This window comes from Corvus kubaryi, unplaced genomic scaffold (genome assembly GCF_017639235.1).
Source record: "Corvus kubaryi isolate FWS band 111438036 unplaced genomic scaffold, C.kubaryi_AGA036_p1.0 split3-73, whole genome shotgun sequence".
NCBI classification, from domain to species: domain Eukaryota; kingdom Metazoa; phylum Chordata; class Aves; order Passeriformes; family Corvidae; genus Corvus; species Corvus kubaryi.
In genome coordinates this window covers 46948515-46967303 of record NW_024582091.1, presented here as the reverse complement: position 1 = coordinate 46967303, position 18789 = coordinate 46948515, and the positions used below count along the sequence as shown (strand labels likewise).

General features: G+C 39.0%; 1 protein-coding gene across 2 annotated transcripts in view; it reads right to left on the bottom strand.

Annotated features, from left to right (window-relative positions):
* The window catches only part of UST (uronyl 2-sulfotransferase), a 169525-nt gene that overhangs the window by 110763 nt on the left and 39973 nt on the right, over positions 1-18789 (bottom strand). For both annotated transcript variants that reach the window (XM_042016511.1, XM_042016512.1), the window contains exon 2: positions 400-443. In XM_042016511.1, the coding sequence (XP_041872445.1) occupies positions 400-443 (44 nt within the window). The remainder of the gene's footprint in view (positions 1-399; positions 444-18789) is intronic.

Sequence of the window (18789 nt, the reverse complement as noted above, 5' to 3'; positions counted from 1 at the left end):
ATTCATTACATTTTTCCTACTGACTTGCTTCAAGTATTGTGTTCATAGCAGCACCCATGTTCCAGGAACTGCTGCCAGACAAAGGCCACCTTCATCTGCTGGATTAGCTCTAACTGCAGTGTCTTGGTTTTTTACACAAAAGTGCTGACAGACAAAACCACTAAAACCCTGCCTACCCTTGACTCAATGACAAAAATTCCATCAGCTTAATCACAATGAGTTTTAACCCAAGTTATTTACAAACACCTGAAAACACTTGGGGTGGAAAATGTCAGAAAGGCCACGTGCTGTTGATGTAAACTCAGCAGAGTTGCTTGGCATACAAGTAGACATAAAATACGTTAAAAACAAAAGCCAAAAAAGTAAGGATAAAGCAAACACAAAATAACAGCAGCTTACCTTTTGAGGTGGTGGTCCGTGGTCATCCAAATAAGTGGAATTTCCTACAAAAAGAAGAAGGATGGAGATAAACAAAAGCCATCCAATGCAACTTCCAAACTTTCCAATTCATGGAACCAGTACACCTCTATCCCACTGGTTTTGTGGTGCCAAATAATTCAAGGAAAATAAATTCCCTCAGCTTTAATTTTTGATTAAAAAGTAATTTATTTTGACTACATTTGCAATACAAGATTAGATGCACACTGTCATCTTACCAAAAAAATTATATGGCCCAAGGCAGTTTTAATTAATCAATCAATCATTATTCAATCATTTGTATGACAAAAAATTGCCAGGTGCATCCTTGTACATGTTAAGCAAGTAAGCACAGTTAACTGGAAAAAAGTTTTCTTAAATAATCAAGTATCAAAGGCCTTTATCAGATTTTGGTCTGATGGAACTGACAAGCATTCATTTCTCTCTCTTCTAACTGCTTTTCCTACCTCCAAGCTACTTTTTTGTTCTCAAACAGTACTGACTGAATGGGAGTTGTATTCTGATGTAATTGCACCTGCCTTTTCAAGATTCTCTTTTAATTCAGACAAAAAGCTTCAGGGAAAAAAAAGCTTCTAAACAAGTCCACCCTTCTTAGTAAGCTACAATAGAAAAAGGCAACAATTTCAGACTTTTTACCCATTCCTTACAAACACACACCAACACATAAAATACACACTCCCTCACACACATAGACCGTCTTCCCTGTAACTGCCCTTCCCGAACCCTTCTCCTGAAGTATTAATCACATGCTTTCCCAACATCTTCCAGCAGATGATGAAACCTTGCAGCACGCCTAAAAGTTCCCCTTGGGCCACACATACCTCTCCTCTCAGTCATCCTCCTACCAAAGACAGCAAAAATACCTCTGCTCTAACCTTACATCAGTATGAAGTAAGAGAGTAATTTTTACAGGTGCTTACTAGACATCCAAAAGTTACACAGAAGAGGACTTTAAAAAGCTTGTCCTGCTCATGAGCATCTCTGCTCCTGGGGTGTTGAATAGGCAAAAAACCACAAGCTAGTGGAATACAGCATCATTTCAGAACCAAAGGACTTTTTGCTTGACAATCTAGCCAAACCCCTTGTTTTTCCAAGTGCCAAAAAATGCCCCCAGAGGTTTCTGGATCCAGGAGGCAGGAAGGAGATGTTTGTGTGTGTGTTATGGCTACAGAACAAGGAAGTGAAACTTTAGTGTGGAATATTCAATAGCACCCACACCAGTGCTGGGAGTTGTTTTCAGCAGGAAAAGCAGGTAGCTGGAAGTGGAAGGGCCCCCATTCCCTTGCCCGACTCTTGGGGGAGGTAGCTGCCACCTGGACCACACCATCTTGGGGGGAGAGAGCCTGCCAGCCACCACTGCTGCCACAGCATGATGAATTTCTTTGTACAACAAAAAGTTGAGATTACCTCTCAGAAATATTTTGCTTTCTGTTTTTCCTCTTGTTTTCTGGCATATGTTATAAAGTACTGAAAACTTCAGTCAGAAGGCTTCCAACTCATCTAAAGGGAAGTCCCAATACCCCAAACACACTCTTTTACGTTGACCTTGGAAGAGTCTGAGCAACTACAAAAGCCCAAACAGTAACTTTTTGATGGTCATTTGAAATCACAAATCATCTTCTGAAGCATACCAGAAACTATCTCTCTGTACATTTGACACAAATACCCACCCTTTGAACAATCCAGTTACCTAATTTAATGCCATAGATAATATGGCTGATGCCCTACATTCAGGATAATTTCTTTATTCATTCCTCTGACATGATTCTAATTGCCAGGGAAGAAATTCAGCTCCCAGACTACTGAAAGAGATGGCAGTCTGGTTTTCTGTTAGAGTAGCTACTCCACACACAGTGACATGGACTTGAAAATAAGCATTTCTCCTCTCAGTTAATCTGGGAGGAGAGCAAGGAAAACTTCTCATTCAGGATTTACCTGAATCCTGTAGAGTCAGGCTCTTACTAGTTCATAGCAGCTTCCTCCTCTTTGCAATTAGGCGAGCAGAAAGACACTGTTGTTGATAAAAACATTTCTGATAGTTTTCTCATTGTGTCAGGAAAATTGTTTGATTTTGATACATAACAAAGTGATGCTCGTTGTCTAAACAAGTTAACACACTTGAGAAGTCAAACATTAGATGAAAACTACTAATTTTTTTTTTTAAATTAGCAAAACTTTAGGTTTTGTAATTGGTATTAAAGTGGTTACAGGAGTAACAATTTTTTCCTTGTCTCCCCAAAATATATGCAATTTATGCTTACCAAAATAAAAGGAATATTAACTACATATGTATTAACTACCTTTGCCAATCACATATCACAGCCAATTTTGCAGTAGAGAAGGACTTGAATTACCAGTCAAGAGCTTACACAGCATCTTATAGAGCAGCATCAAGAGTGTCAGAGTTATATTACAGAAATATTTTTGAGGTATTCCTTAAAGTCAAAGAGCTTATAACTAATTCACCTCTCTGTATCAGTAATCTATGTTCTTAGTATGAAGACTGCATTTTCCTTCCTTGGAAATTTTTTAATGATCAAAATTACATGAAAATATCTCTAGCTTTGAACATACAACCTGTAGATTTGATTTCTGTAATCAAAATGTTGGTTTTTTCACAGCGCAGTCTAGTTACTACTGTATCCACTTAAAAGACAAGAGTACAATTATGAATCATTTTATAAAGGTTTTTTTCATGGCAGTTGCTTGCTCAAATTCAGAAGCTGTAAACTCATAGAAATGAATTGCCAGGCAAACACAAATGAGGAAGGAAACAGAGATTTGAAACCTGGTCAGAATAACTCACAATGAGCAGAGGATGCAAAAGCTGCAGACAGTCTCCACACCCTTACACTGCCCCAAACTCCATGTGCAGAGCTAGCTCCTCCTTCTGCTCCTCAAGCGCACAAACCAGAGTCAATCTTGGCGTCCACGGCTCACCACATCAATTTAACAGTCTGAATTCTTTTGGGTTCAAGTTTTAAATGAGAATTTGTTTTCAGTAATAAAAGCAAAACTTTTTGCTGCACATTTCATACACACTAAAATAACTCCACAAATCCAGCTGCAATGGAGTGCAGCAGCAGCCTGTGAGGTACACCAGCCAGCTCCTTAACCCCATGAAGCCCAGCATGTGCCCTCGCTGACCATCGCATTATAGGTCTTGGCTTGCTTCCATTCTGTCTGCAAAACAGGGGCCACACTACAGGAGCCTTCATGAATGCAGAAATATAATGAAAAATGTGCACCTATGCAAAAGGCCTGAAGGAAAGATGATGACTTTAACACAAGAGGCCATGAAAATCTTACTAAGTATGACTCCCAAGCTGGGTACTTACAAGTTTTACAAACCTAAAACAGGGCACCACTTCTACACATAGGGCCACTTTTCACACAATCCATATCAGATTAGGTTAGTTTAAAAACAATTCAGCATTATAAAAATTGCAACCATGGAAGCATACAAGGTAAAGCCAATCTATGAACCACCAACTACTAACAGCTGATGTAGTAGGAAGAGCTGCACAGTAAAAAAATCAGAGACTTAGGAACAGATACCAAAAGCACCAAAGGTACATAACCTCAACTGTTTATTGCAATTGCATTAACAAGCTTATCTAAGATGGAGAACATTATCATGCAGCTTTTATACGCTATGGCACAGACAACATGTGTTTGATGTTACTAAGTGCCACAAGAAGAGAAGAGGCTTTCTGCGGTGGAAATGATAAAGTCATAGAAGAGAGAGTCATGCTTCCTCATTAGGCATCTTGTCCACTGCCCCAAAGCAACCTATGGCATTAAATTATTAGGATGACTTCTCTCAAGTCCTTTAATAAAGCTTATTAAAGACATTATTACTCTTGTCTGCTGACCAAAAAGATTATTCTAGATTTTTTTTCCTGGAGAGGAGTATTTACTCTTCAAAAAGGAAATTTTCTGCCTTCTAGAAGAAGTCTTTCATAGACTTCTGAAAGTCTAAGGCATTAGAAACAAGTCAGACAAAATAATCAAGTCTCAAAACAAGTGGTATTATGCATTCCATAAACATGCTCCACAGCACACTTGGGCTGGCTGAACACGTCTCCTCCAGACTCTGCCAGAGATTAAAAAAACCCCATCAGCTTTATTATAGAAAATGGTGAATACATGGAGGCCGTCCAAATTTTTCCATAATTTACTATCCTTGAGGTTAAGTGAAGCAGCTGTATGCAAAATCTTTGGGGAAACCTTGTGGTTACGTTCCTTTTTTCTTGGAATCACTGAAGTGTGGGGGTTTTGTTTGAAGCAAGCCAAGTTTAAACAGAGATAGATGGTCAGTCAACCAGGATTAAGGACAAATACTGCTGTGTACAGTTCAGAACTACAGATAACAAAATAACTGCAATTCTGGAAAAAAAACTTTCCAAAAAATGACTGGGGAGTACAGGAATAGGAAGTAAATGGACTTACGTGTGAACTGAAGACTCTTTGATAGTAACTGAAATAGCATAACTCTACTCGAACAATTCTGATATCCCATGGAAAGAATTGTGTAAAGATAGGGAGAGAAAGCCAACACTGAAAATGTGGAGTTTGGACTATTTTTCTGGAGCAGGGTTTTACCTTGTAGGGAGTCACAAGCAGCAGTCTAAGGGAGCTGGGACCCAGCTAATGACAAAACTAATTTGTCTTGTAAAAATCCTTCTTTGTTCTTTTCACTTGGCCACCACCTCACACTTCCAGGCACCAATACAGCCTCTACTGGCAAACAATCCCTTAGACCCTCTGATGTTTAAAGGAAAGGAACAATTTAATAGTTGTCTGAGGAGTCTTCTGGTCTGGAAATCAGACTCTGAAGAAGAATTTCCCCACCAAGCACCTCTAATCATTAAGAGCTGCACCTTCAAAATAAACTGAAGTGCCAGTAAGTTATTAGAAGAGGATAAACTCTGCTCTGCTTCCTTTGTTATTTTTTTCCCTCCCAGTTATGCAGTGGACATGCTTAGAAATTTCATAGATGTTTACACATCTGAAATAATATGATTTTCTTGGTCATCATATCATCACATCTTGGAGCCCTTTGTGGTCCAAAGGCAGGAAAGGGGTTAGGAACTACAACTTGAAAACTAGCAGACTAGCAAAATTATGTTTGCCCACAGCTCAAATCTAACTTAAAAGGAAAATCCCTGCTATTCCTGAGGTCAGCACAGTCACACCAGCTTTCACACAGGAAGGTTTTTCCAGGGGTGTACACGGAACGTTAACACAGCAAAACAGCAAAACCCCACTGACCAATCTGCACTAGAATACAGAGTGACTTATTGCTGTTTCTTACATCATATGTAAAAAGCTGTGTACCTACAATTGGTTTCCTCAGTGCAAGACTAACATCCTATCAAAATTTTCATTTCTGACCACAAAAAAAAGGAAAATAAACTTTATTTTTTAAAAACATTCCTCAACGGATTTTTTTTTCTTCCTTTCTTACCTTTAAAATAATTTTAGTTACTCTTAGTTTTTAAAATCATAAATGCAATAAAACCCCCACTACCACAAACCAACCTACAGGCAAAAAACGAAACCAAACCAGCACCAAACCCACACATTCAATTCATTCTACATCACTGCACACAATGAAGGAAAAAAGATGGAACATGACAAAAATACCTATTTTGCTTTATTACCCAGTGAACTGAACCCTAGAAACTTCATCATGATATAATTCAGATTTGTTTACCTACAAGTTTCATAGTTCTAACACAATTAGGAGAGAAAGTGGCACATTCAAGGAGAGTTTTTGAAAACTTACTGGCAATTCTGCATATGCATTATATATGGAAGTACCACTGATACGAATACAGATATGAAGGGTTTGAATAACAGGAGGTTCTAAACCAATGCAGAATATAATATACATCAGATGGCCCTCCTCTTGCAAAGAGAGGAGACTGCAGAAGGCAAACTACTCCAAAATCACAGATCCGCTCTGAATTGTGAGTATTTTAAAATGTATAGAGAGGTGTTTCATTTAATTGTTTTGTTAATAAACTGCTTTACTAATACTGGGGGAAGGGAGAGGGGAAAAAAATTAACATTAAATAAAGAAATAAAACTAGCCCCAACAGGTACTTTCCCGCACACAAAGGAAAAGCACATATACAGCTCTGTTGAGACACTGTAGAGAAAACCTACCAAAAAAATTAAGGTGCCATTAAGCCAAACTTTAATTCCTTTTGCTATGAAAACAAAGACTGTGATCTATCTTTGTGGCCAGGCAGCTCTTTACTAAATGCACTTTAAAGACCTATTAACCTGTTGTTAACTTCACTCCAGTTTTCAGATGGTTCTTAAATTCAGCATTCTGGTATCACGCAGCAAGTGGACACAGATTAAATATGGTGTCCTTTTCTTTCCTCCTCAAAGATTTTTATCTTACCTTCTGTCAAAAAGCGTGCCAAATATTTTGTAATGACTTCTATTCTTAATTTCCTCAGCAAGACTTACCTTAACAAAATGCAGAGTCAGTTCTATAAATACACACAGCTGTTCCTGAGGAAAAAAAAATCTCTCAAGATGTGTGGTCAAGTTATACCTACAGCTAGGCAGCTACCAACAAACCTGTTCAAAATTTAAAGGGGCAAGTTGGGAAAAGCTCACAGTTCAACAGCTGAACTGCCACCCACCGAAATAACACAGACAAACGCTTGTCTCTGACTTCATTTCTTAACTGGATAACATGAGAATAATGGTGAACACTGTATCAAATTATCATGGCTGAATACAAAAATGAACAGAATAGCACAGAAACTAGCAAATCAGAGAGTAGTTAGAAACACCTGATAGTTGGAAATGAGCTTGACTCCATGACATCCAGGTAGCATACTTGGGAATCCGCCTGTGGAAGGCTGCAGTAACAACTGCATCTGAGAATTAACAGGGAATGAATGAGTGAAAATACAGCTGAAAGAAAATTCTCTGACAGTAGCTATCAAAACCCAACACTTTTAAACTGGAAACAGAAAAATGTTGCAACAATCAGGGGATGAGGACTGGACAGCACTGGAGATAACCAAGAGGAAATAATCAAGCATATGCCAGGAATATCACACTGCTTGAGAACCAAGAGGCAAATTAATCCAAGTCTTATTCCAGTAATATTTCTTTTTAATGATTACCTCATTTTTTTTTATTTTTAATCAGGCAAATTTCCCTTAGGTACTGTTCTGGATCCTACCACTCAATATTCTCATTCATTACTTGAAAGATGCATTAAAGGGTACCGGTATCAAATTTGATAACAATACCAACTGAAGGGACTTAAAATCTGCTGAAACTCTGAAGAGAACAGGAAGATACTGATCAGTTAAAGAAATTGTCTGAAAATGCAAGATACAATCCAGTAAAAACAAGCATACAAATTTCAATATGGATAAAGGCAACATCTTCATAAAAGCAGAATGGAAACAAAGTGGAAACTGCAGAAAAGAGCCATGATGGGAGGTGAAAACCAGTTCCCTCCCTTTGCATCTCTTTTAGCACTCTGTGAAAGCTTTTCAGGAGGATCATTCCACTCCAGCTGAATGTACAGAGACAGCTTCATTAGCTTGGCAAGAAGTTTAAACTGGTTGTCATATGAAGAAACTTTTTAACACTTAGGATTACTCCATTTTCCCCTTTTCCTCCTAAGTGAGAGAAAACTGCAAGAGTATTTGCAAGCCATTGGACTTCTTCAGAGAAAACTTTTTTTCTCCTCTACCCTGCAGAACGCATAATGCAGAGGAAGAAACTCTACGGGAGTGATGGTGACGGAGCCATGACACTTTCCCTTTCAATGCACACTGCCACACAGGGAACAGCACAGCCAACGCAGGAGACTTCCCTCCCTCCGTGCAGCTGAAGTACAGGACTGCAGCTCCACAGATGAACCTTGTCTTTACAAAGCTCCCCTTACCAAACTGATGACAGTGAGGCTGAGGGATGGACAAAGGACATAATGATGAAGCTTCAATGAAGACCTTGTCAAGTGCAAGGCCTCTTAGTCTCACTTCACTCTGCCATTCAGGCTACAAACTCCAGGGAATCTGTATCTAACCAGACACCTTCTCAGATGATACCAGTCTCAAGTTTCCTGTTACATCAGTGACAGACATCAGCTCCACTCTTTCACATGATGTTTTTCCAGAGACAAGGGTTTTATTATTTAATCTTAACCCAACTTGCAAGCTTTATTCCTGTCTGCTGCATTTATGCAGATATATTTCTCTCTTTTTCCCCTGCACAGGCAATCTTGGCAAACAGCAAGTCAATGAATTCTGGAAAACACCCAGCTGGCAAGTCACCAGTTATTCACGGAAGACTTTTATTACTATTATTAGTATTATTAAGTACTACACTGCAAATACTATCCAGAAGGAGTTGTTTGTTGGGCGTTTGGTTTGAAGTTCCTGTCCCTGGAGGCACATTTCCGAGAAGCTGCCTAGGTCTGTGGTCTGACCCCAGCGGCACCTTCCTAGCAGAGAAAAAATGAACATGCTTCACAGAAAATTGGTCACATACATCTCTAAAGAATTATTCATATTTTTATTGTGCTGAAGCCAAATGAGTTTTCCTTGCATGTGCTTTTCACAACATCTGAGTCATATGGTTGCTATGATTTTGTCTCACTTCTTTAGAGGCAGCTGCATTTAGGATAATGGACCCCCCATATGAGGTAGTCTGCAAGATCGAGCTGTAAGTCTGTTTTCCACTTTCTCCATAGTTCAGGTTTTCTTAGTATTGGATCTCAAAAAATACAAATGAAAATTTTAAAAAGGAACCTTTTTACAAGTCTGTCTCATTTTCCTCTTTACCAATTTTTTGTGCCCCAGGAGAATCACTGTAAAACTCTTCCCTATACTTCTACAAAAAGCAAGAGCACTCTATGTAAGAAGCAGCTATCTTTGTATTGCTTTCTTTTCTCAATATACAATTGAAAAGGAATTACAAGCTGTTTAACCATTATTAGCTTCCCATCCTCCAAGGTCTTAACAGACACAAAACTGGAAGTAGCATTTCTTGCCAAGTTTGTTAGAAGCCTGTAACTGCAAAACGGACCATGTAAGTAGGTCAGATAAGGAACATACTGTACCTAAATGAGCTATTTCTTCTTTATGACATTAGCTTAAAATTTTATTAATCTCTACTACAAAAAATACTACAGCTTCAGATGGCTTTCAAGACTTCAACATGATTTAATAGAAATATTTTCCATTACTATAAATCCTTTGGCCAAACTGCTCATTTTTCACACTATCCAGCTTCTCTTCGTGAAGACATTTTAACTCCTCTCTACCCCAGTCTCAAAGAGATGGATTTGAGTGACACAAAGACTTCTCAGTGCAGGAGTTTTGTATTTTAAGAACTTCTATATAGAAACTGCATGCTCAAAAACAAGAGCCAAGTTTTAGCAAACACAGAGCATTGCACTAGATTTAAACCTGCCTTTCTATTTCAGCATCCTTTCATCTTCTGCAACTGTAAAAGTACAGGATTAACCCCATTCCTGTCATTCTGAACCCTTGCAATACGTAACTTCTACTTCAGACTTCAGCCTTTACTGAGAAAAGTATAATGGAATAGATAACTTGAAAGTCAGCATTTCTGAAAGTATTTTCTTCCTCTACAAAGCACTGCAAGTGTTTAGCACAAGCCTTATGATTCCTAGAAATATTACTTTTTCTGCCTTTTGCCTCATTTCTCATGATCTTAAATAAGATTTGTACCTATTTTTGTATGGGTGCGTGATTTGTTAGATTGATTCGTAAACATTCAGTAGGATGCCCTACAAAAAAAAAAGAATGCATTGTTATAAAAACTTTGCTCTTCAAAATCTAATGCTGTCCTCATTACTGAAGCCGAGAACCCACAATGCATACACCAGGCTTACCTGTGTGAAAGACACTACACAGCCCTCATGAGCTTCCTCAACTCAAACACATCCAGCAGTAAAAACAAACGTACCAATTTGAAACAGCAAAAATTTGGCTATCAGTTTTTTGATAAGCATTTTGTATGCTTTCAATTTTCAAAAGTTTGAGTGAAAACATTTGGAAGACAAGTTTTCAGATGTATTGATAAATTCTTGCTGCCTTAAGCTCTCCAATGACTAAAACAGTGTCCTGAAAGTGTCAGCAATGGCAGATTCTGCATTAACATCTTTATGTGGAAAAGGTTAACTACACTGTAGCAGTGCCATACAACCACTGAAGCAGACCAAGTGTCAACAGCCTCAGCAGAACTCTTCAAACTGGCATTATTTCTCTCGTGCTCCCTACCTGTCCCAGAAATACTTGCACTTTATGTATCTACTAACCTAACTCAAAAAAAGCAAGGAGCTCAAACTTGACGAAGGTAACTAAGAGGGTCGTAAATACATTTTGACTCACTGGGATAACTGTTTACTTAGGACTGCTCTTGGATGCTTTGACCGCACTCATGAACTCTGAGTTGCAAACATTCACTACTGGTAACAATTACCTAGGCGTGCTCTTTCTTTTTATATCATTTTCCTGTGTTTTATTTAGCTTGGAGAACCACATCAGGATGTCACCACTAAGATGTGGTAGTTTAATAGATCTCTAACTGCCACTCACCAGCCCTCCTGCAGACAATGTTTCTTACAAGGGACATCTTAAAATATATGAAAAACATCTGTGCCATGTAGACTATGACGATATAGCAGCCATTATCTAAATTCAAATTCTCAATGTACATGCGGATTAAGGTAATTTTTTACTACATCTACATATAACTAAATATATATTTATTTATATAAGCAACAACCACTGCTTTGCTTCAGTGGTTAGGAGATTTCTACACAACATTAAATAAGTTGTTTCAAAAGTTATAACAAAGATATTCACCTTGTCACATGTTACAGACCAGTATAAATTAGATGTACTATATTATGTATGATGGTGTAACGTTTTTAGGATGTGCTTGTCAACCTTCTGTTCAAGAGTAAAAACGATTTTCTAATGCCAGAGCTTTACGATAATGCTTTAAACTTTTGCTGAAAGGTAAGAATAGGCTTCTTGTTCTAATCATACAGCAGGCAGAGTGGTGTTATTCTACATTTCACAGGGTGATTTCAGCAGCAGTATTTCATTTCTACAAATTTCCATTGAGTTTGGCTGAGACAGAGAGTAAAGAAATTGCAGCATACTGAAATCAACATTCAGACATACATGAAAAATGCAATTCTTTGTCCTTTATTCTGCATTAGTCTACATTTCTCAGAAAGATGACATTATCAAAAAAGATAGAGAAATCTACCCAGAGAAATCTAATCTAGAGAGTTGTTTATATTGTTTTACATCAAAAAAAAGCTGAAGACCCTCTAGAGCTAAGCCAGACTACTGTTCAATGCTATCTGTCAACAGCAACCGTGGTACCAGGAAAAGGTCATAATTAACTATTATTTATGTAGTATGTGTTTATAATATTAACCATTAAATGAGTTCTTCTCTTTTATACCCAAGAATGCAAGAAGAACACAAAAAGAAATCTTACACAAATGTAACACATAAGAAGTACCCTCTCCCCTATTAAAAAGTTAAAGAGTTGTGATTTTCTGTACATTAGAAGCTTACATACTAATTACATACAGATCAGTTTACTCTTGCAAGTTATGCATTTCCTTAAGTAAAAACGTTCTTACATGGCAAGAACATCCAGATCTCACTCACTAATTTTCTTATGGCTTTGTCTTTCTTCACATGGGATTTCAGTCCCTTTACAAATGAGGTTCTCCAAGTACTTCTGTAATTGGTAACAAGTAATTCTGGAGCTAAATTATTGAGCTCCCTAGGCAACAACAGATTGCAAAACTCACTTCTCTTAAGTGAGCCCTATCTAGGATGCAGTCTTCACACAGGAAATGTATTCACATAAGCACTACAGAAACAAAATCAAATCTCACTCCATTTATTCAAGTGTTCACTGCTCACAGGTTTTGTTTGGTGGGGTTTTTTTTGGTTGTTTACGGGGTTCTTTGTTGGCCTGGGTTTTTTTAATGCTTGTGTCTTAAAGCCAGGTACTTAAAAATTAAGGAACCTAGCATCTTCAGACATAGAAACAATGGTCTACAGTGTAAAAATCATCAGGATAGACAAACAGCTATGGGGATGGTGCCTGCAGTATTGAAGTAAGTTATTCATGGAGAATTTAACACTTCTGTAAATTATCCTGACCTCTGATCCAAAGATAGAGGGTACTTTCTGAAGAATACGGAACTCTCCCCTTTGAATGGACTCCCGTGGGAAAGAGATTCTTTTCCAAAAAACCACTCAAAAATCACTTTAATGCCAAGACCAAATTTGCTTCAATCTGATCACAACCTACACACTTGAAAGGAGCACAAGCAGGGGACTGCAGTGCCATGGCAATTTGCTACCCTGAGAAGAACATGAAATAACCTTTCAGCAAAGTTGCAGCAGTTTGCTCTGGGCTTCCGTGTCTTTTGGCCTGACAACGCTCTAGGCTTTGGGACACGTGTCAGGACTTTTGTGGCGTTATTTTCCTCTTCAGACCTCAAAAATTCATCTCAGACTTCCTACCACAAGTCATTTTGTTCCAAGTCTTGACATCCGTATGGATCTGCTATCGGCAGCTCTCATGCTATGGTCAGCCAGTGTCAGCTCCTCAGCTCCCCTAACTCCAAACAAAATACAGCTGTGAAAATACCTCCTCTCTGCTGCCACTGCAGCTTCACACAAGCTGTTTAAGAGGTCTCCACTGTTTTCTTCTCATTTCCCACAGCAGTTTTCACTGTATTACATTATTTAACAATCAAGAGTCTTCCAGAATTTATTTTTGACAAACTCTAAGAAACGATGCAATTCCACTAGCTGCCTTCTCAAAAATAGTACATTACTTTTTAATCAAATTGAAACAAACACATAAGAAAAAAGAAAACCCACCCCTAGGCATTTTTCTCACGCTGAAAATATACCAGCCTAAATTATTGAAAATTAGGAAGCTGAAAATGGGACCTTGAGAAGGTAAAACTGAGGTAGAAGACAAAATGCCCTGGCACTGGGATTGCCAATGCTTATTTCAGAAGACACCAGTATATTTACTCAGGCTGAGATGTGAGTTCACAGCCAAGGCACAAGCAGTAAAGTGCTTCAAATGACTTGACTGAGCCCAGAGTTCCTACTCCCATGCCAGGCAGCTTTCCTCCCTTCTTTGCAATCCTCCCTTAAATAAGACAAAACAGTGTCATCACCTCAAACATCTCTAATAACAATTTTGTCTTCAGAGTCATCCTTAAATACAAATCATTGTTGACATATTTTGCAAGAGTAATAAAAGTGAACCGTTATAAAAGCCCTGTGATGGGTTACTTTAATACAACAGCTCCTGGAAAGCCATGAGAGGAACTAATATTTTAAAATAAGGTCTACACCAGCAACACTTGCAGTACTGAGCCTTAAGATTAGCACCTCTTTGGAAGGAGGATACAGCCTTCTGACATGCTCATGTAGGGCCCAGCACTCACTAACTTCACTATTAACTAAAACACATCAAGTTTCCAACATCCCTACAAGTTTACTATTCATTTATTTAAGCCCAGGACTTCATAAACTCTTACACTTTTGACTCTTTCGTTGGCATGTAAAGAAGCAATGCATTTAGCTCCTAAGAAGCCCTGCAATATACTGCCATTTTAGATCATGGAAACTTTAAAGAAAGAGGCATAAATAGAGTGCCATCAGCTGGAACATGCATCAAGTGAGCACAAACAGGATTTTGCATAGGCAGCTATATGAGGCATATATAAAACTACACAATTTTACAGCAAGACAGAGAATCCTACATACCACCCACCCCAAGTGGAAACCAGGGTGGTTGTGTTGCTTTTGTGTCCTTTTTAAAACAAATGGCCTGGTACACGAATCACAGCATGAAACCAGTGCACACATACCATCACCCCACCCTCCTCAATAACACCAGAAAGTTTAGAGCTTGACAACTGTCCTGGGCTGATGTTATGAAGCCGCTTTATTCCTTACCCACCCGCTCATTGCCCAAGGACGCTGTGCCTTTAGGATGGACCCGGGGGCGGGGCCGGAGCCAGGGCCCGAGGGGGCGGTTGAACGGTTCAGCCCAAGGGCTTCAGGCTCCGGGCAGGGCTCGGGAGGGAGCGCGCCGGGAGCGCTGTGCTGCTTTTTGGTTTCCTTTGGGTTCCAGCTAGCTGGGAAAAGGTTCTGTTGGGGTTTTTTCTTGTTCTTTTTTCCCTTTCCTTCCCCTTGCCTCACTGCCTCCCTTCCCTCCTTGCCGGTCCAAGGAGCCCGCGGGGTGGCCCCGGCTGGTCTGAGCCTGTGTGTCTCTGGGAATTCCTCTCTGGGAATTTGTTTTATTTTGAGGGGTTTTTATCCTGTTCTACCCTGTTTTGTTTGTGTGTTAATAAACAGTTTGTTTTTTTCCACTTTCACTTGTTGTGACCCACTTGTCTTACTGGTGGAGGAAAAGGGGGAGGCCCTTTTGCCTTCAGAGGAGACACTCATCCTGGAGTGCTTCCTCCTGAAGTTTTGTCTCCAAAACCGAGACTACAGCAGAAATAGGAAGACCAGTTTTGTGCTCATATATCCTTTCTGGTTTCGGTTTGTTCATTGTTTTTCTATCTCACCCACTATTTCAGAAGTGTGTCTTTATTGTAATGGAATCATATTCTACATACAATCTTGACAGGAATAAAAGCAACTTTGCACTTAATTCATCATGTCATATTAAGCTACTACATTTCTGCTTGGCCTGGGAAGGATGCCAACAGGCTAAGCATACTCCTGCCACCTTCAGTTAAGGAAAAAATTTCAGGGTCTTATGCTTTTTTCTGCACTCGACAAACCATAGCTTTGATGATATTCTCCCTTTTTATAGTGCAGCTGAATGACAGGATCCATTTTCACCATGTATTCTCATGGCACTCGCTGAATGCTTAGCCAAATTTTAAGTACCATGCCTGAAAACTATTAACTAACAGAAGTCATCCCTTATGAATTCCCCAAGAGAAGAAAAAAATAAACAAGCAGAAAGATGGATATCAGCACCTCATCACCAACATTGCAAAGTCTCAGTTCTATGCTGCATTGTTCTGGGCTACTGCAGGTACACAGACCCCAGGAAAAGCTCAGACCCCATGCAAAATGCCAGCCTTATTCAAGGGATCAGACCATGCCCTCAAGCTCTTCCACCATCACTGCTGAATCTGGGAGTGCTACCAGCAACAAACAGCAGGACAACTTCCTTTAAGTTAAAAGTCTACAGAGTCTGAGACAGTGTTCACAACTGCCAATGTCCACAGCTCCCAGGAGTCACAAGTCTTGGTTTAGACTGCAGAATCAAAGAACAATTTTGGCTGGAAGAGACCTCTAAGATCATTAAGTCTAGCCATTAACTCAATACTGCCAAGTACACCACTGAACCATGCCCCTAAACACCACATCTACATATCTTCTAAATACCTCCAGGGATGGTGACTCAACCAGCCTGTTGTAATGCTACTGGTTCCAGTGGAGAAATTTTTTCTAATATCCAATCTAAAGCTCCCCTAGCACAATTTAAGGCCACTTCCTCTTGTTCTATTGCTTGTTACTTAGAAGAGATGTACCCCCAGCTTGCTACAACCTTCTTTCATGTGGTTTTAGAGTGATATGGTCACTTCTGAGTCTCCTTTTCTACAAGCTAAACACTGCCAGTTTCCTTAGATGCTCCTCAGGACTTTTTCTCCAAACTTTACACCAGGTTTGTTCATTTTCTCTGGATGTGTAATTTGGACACATTTAAATGTCAAGACATTCAAAGTTACTGTGGGAGCCAACAAGAAAAAGGACAGTGCACATCAGTGCCAAGAAATGTGGAGTGAAACATTACAGCATCAGGTAGATCCCTTTCCTCTTTTAGCACAAATGAGCTACAAAACAAATATTAAGATGAACAGTGGCTAAAAAGTTTTTGGACTTCCATAGTTGTTTCTCCAAGTTGTAGATTCAACAGAGCCGACCCTATTCATTGGCCAACACTGGTACCATTGCTGGGGCTAAGGCAGATGATGCACCAGAAGCAAATAGGTTCATCACATTAGATAATGGTGCTCTAGCCACAAACTACAAAAACCCCCAAAAAACAACATCCACAACCCAGAAACAAAAAACTAATGAAAACCACCATTTACCTAGGTATTTATTCCTGATGCTAATTTCTCAGCCATTCTGCAGAACAGATAATACTCAAATTGTCACAACCCAAACAAACATTCAGAGTAATTTCTGCTGGAAGCCAGGGCTGAAATCATTGGAAACTTTCAGCTACTTAAGTTTGGTTACACAGAATAGTTTCTCCTCTGAAGGAAAGAGGGATTTCCTGCATAGACCTGAGCTCTTACAAGGTGGACTTTTCTGACACTTTACTTTTCGTGCAATATTCTGACAATGTTAACACAAAAATATTAATACAAAAATAAGGCAGTCAAGGCACCCTTTCCAAAGCAGGTATACATCTCTAAATGTACAACACACAAATAAAAAACAACTCTCAAGTTCCAAGAACTTTAACATGTTTGTAATACTTTATACAATATTGCTAGTCAGCAATTAATTCGCCCAGACAGAACAGGACAGCAATGTATGTCAGTAGAAGTTAGGGAAGGCTGGGAAATGTGATTTCATAGCACAACTAAAATCTAGGAGCAATTTAGTCACTCCAAGATCACAAAGGGGAGAGCAGTTTTACTCCTCCCAGCTGCTGAGCAATATCCTGGAGGAACTATGGTTTCTGTTAAAACGATCACAGAGAAACAGGCATTTTACAATTTCAAAAATTGTTTTCAGTACAGAAGTAAGTGAAGGTGGTTAACACTTTTCAGGAAACTCATAAAGGCAGTACAGAAATATCAGAATCCCACTTATGATGTCTTCAGTGATTAGAAGTTTTTTTGCCGTTACAAATGGAAGAGTATCTTCACATCTAGCAACACTGTTTTCACAGAGTTAAAATTAGTCTTTTTTACTTTCTTGCAATCTGGCATGAAATCTAGTTTTCTACTTGACCCCCGTTCTTAGTATGCCATTTAGGACCCAGAACACGATGCAATTTTTGCATTTTAACTATTTTTCTTCAATTATGACAGTTCCATATTTTTTCCACAACCAACCTATTATTTACTGTCAACCTATTACTGCTACATTATTCTGAAACGTGTCACTGCCCTTACTGGTATCCTAACGCTGTCTGCATCATTAATTGTTGTCTTCCCTGATGGAAGGGAGACGTGTAGATTTTTGCCAGGAGAAAAAAGGAGGCAAATGGGACTTCATGCTTCTCAGTCTCCAGATAGGTGTTTATTAATTCTTATCTAAGGAGTACAAGCCACTGGCATGGCTTAGACATAGCACAGAGCAGAGAATGCAGCAAGATGACAACTTATCAAGATCTCACAGCCTTTTTAAAGGTAAATTACCCAATGAAAACTTAAAACACAAGATATTTTCACTTTTTTACCAATGTCCAACAAGTTCCTAAATCATGTAGACAGGAACTGCGGGATTCTGTATCCAATCATCCCAAACCACTATTGCTGCAAAATACGGAGTTAGTGAAGAAGGAGAGAGAAGCTTTTAACTACAACTTATCCTCCATTTTGAGGTTTTCTACTTCTCTCTATTTACTATGCAAATAGACCTAAAAACTCTAAATTTTTCACCCTGTGATAATCTCACATAGTATTCTATCACCTAATTCACACCATTGCAGATTCAAATTCTTCCCAGAGGCTAGGCAAATTTTTCCCATGGACAAAGGTCAAAACCAGTACTGTCCAGGGGGGTAAAACCTTTCAAAACAGGCAGAGAAATATTCTCTGCATTCTAGGTTCCCACAGTATCCTTACAGTATCTTTACTTCAGAATCATCTGCAAATATAATCAAAATGTTACATCTCCCATTTCTCAGCATTAAAGCAGATATTGCACAAAACCAGAGTACTGATCCTTAATAGACGTCTTCCTTAACACGTACATATGTCATAATAGCTGTGGCATCATAGTATATCAAAAATATTGTACTCATTACAATAAAGAATATCTCCTAATGGAGACTGAGGATTAAACACAGTAATGGAAACTTACTTCTATATAACACTACCAGGTTTCTGACTGTAATTGCAGTACTTGCACTCTAGCACACCCTGAATGAAACACAACCACATCCAGTAACCAGACCCTATTCCAAACCATCATCGCCCTCAGCACCCCAAGAGACCATCACAACCAGCGCATGGCCATCCCTCTGCCTTCTCCAAACCTGCCCTGAGCTGTACCTGGCTGCAAA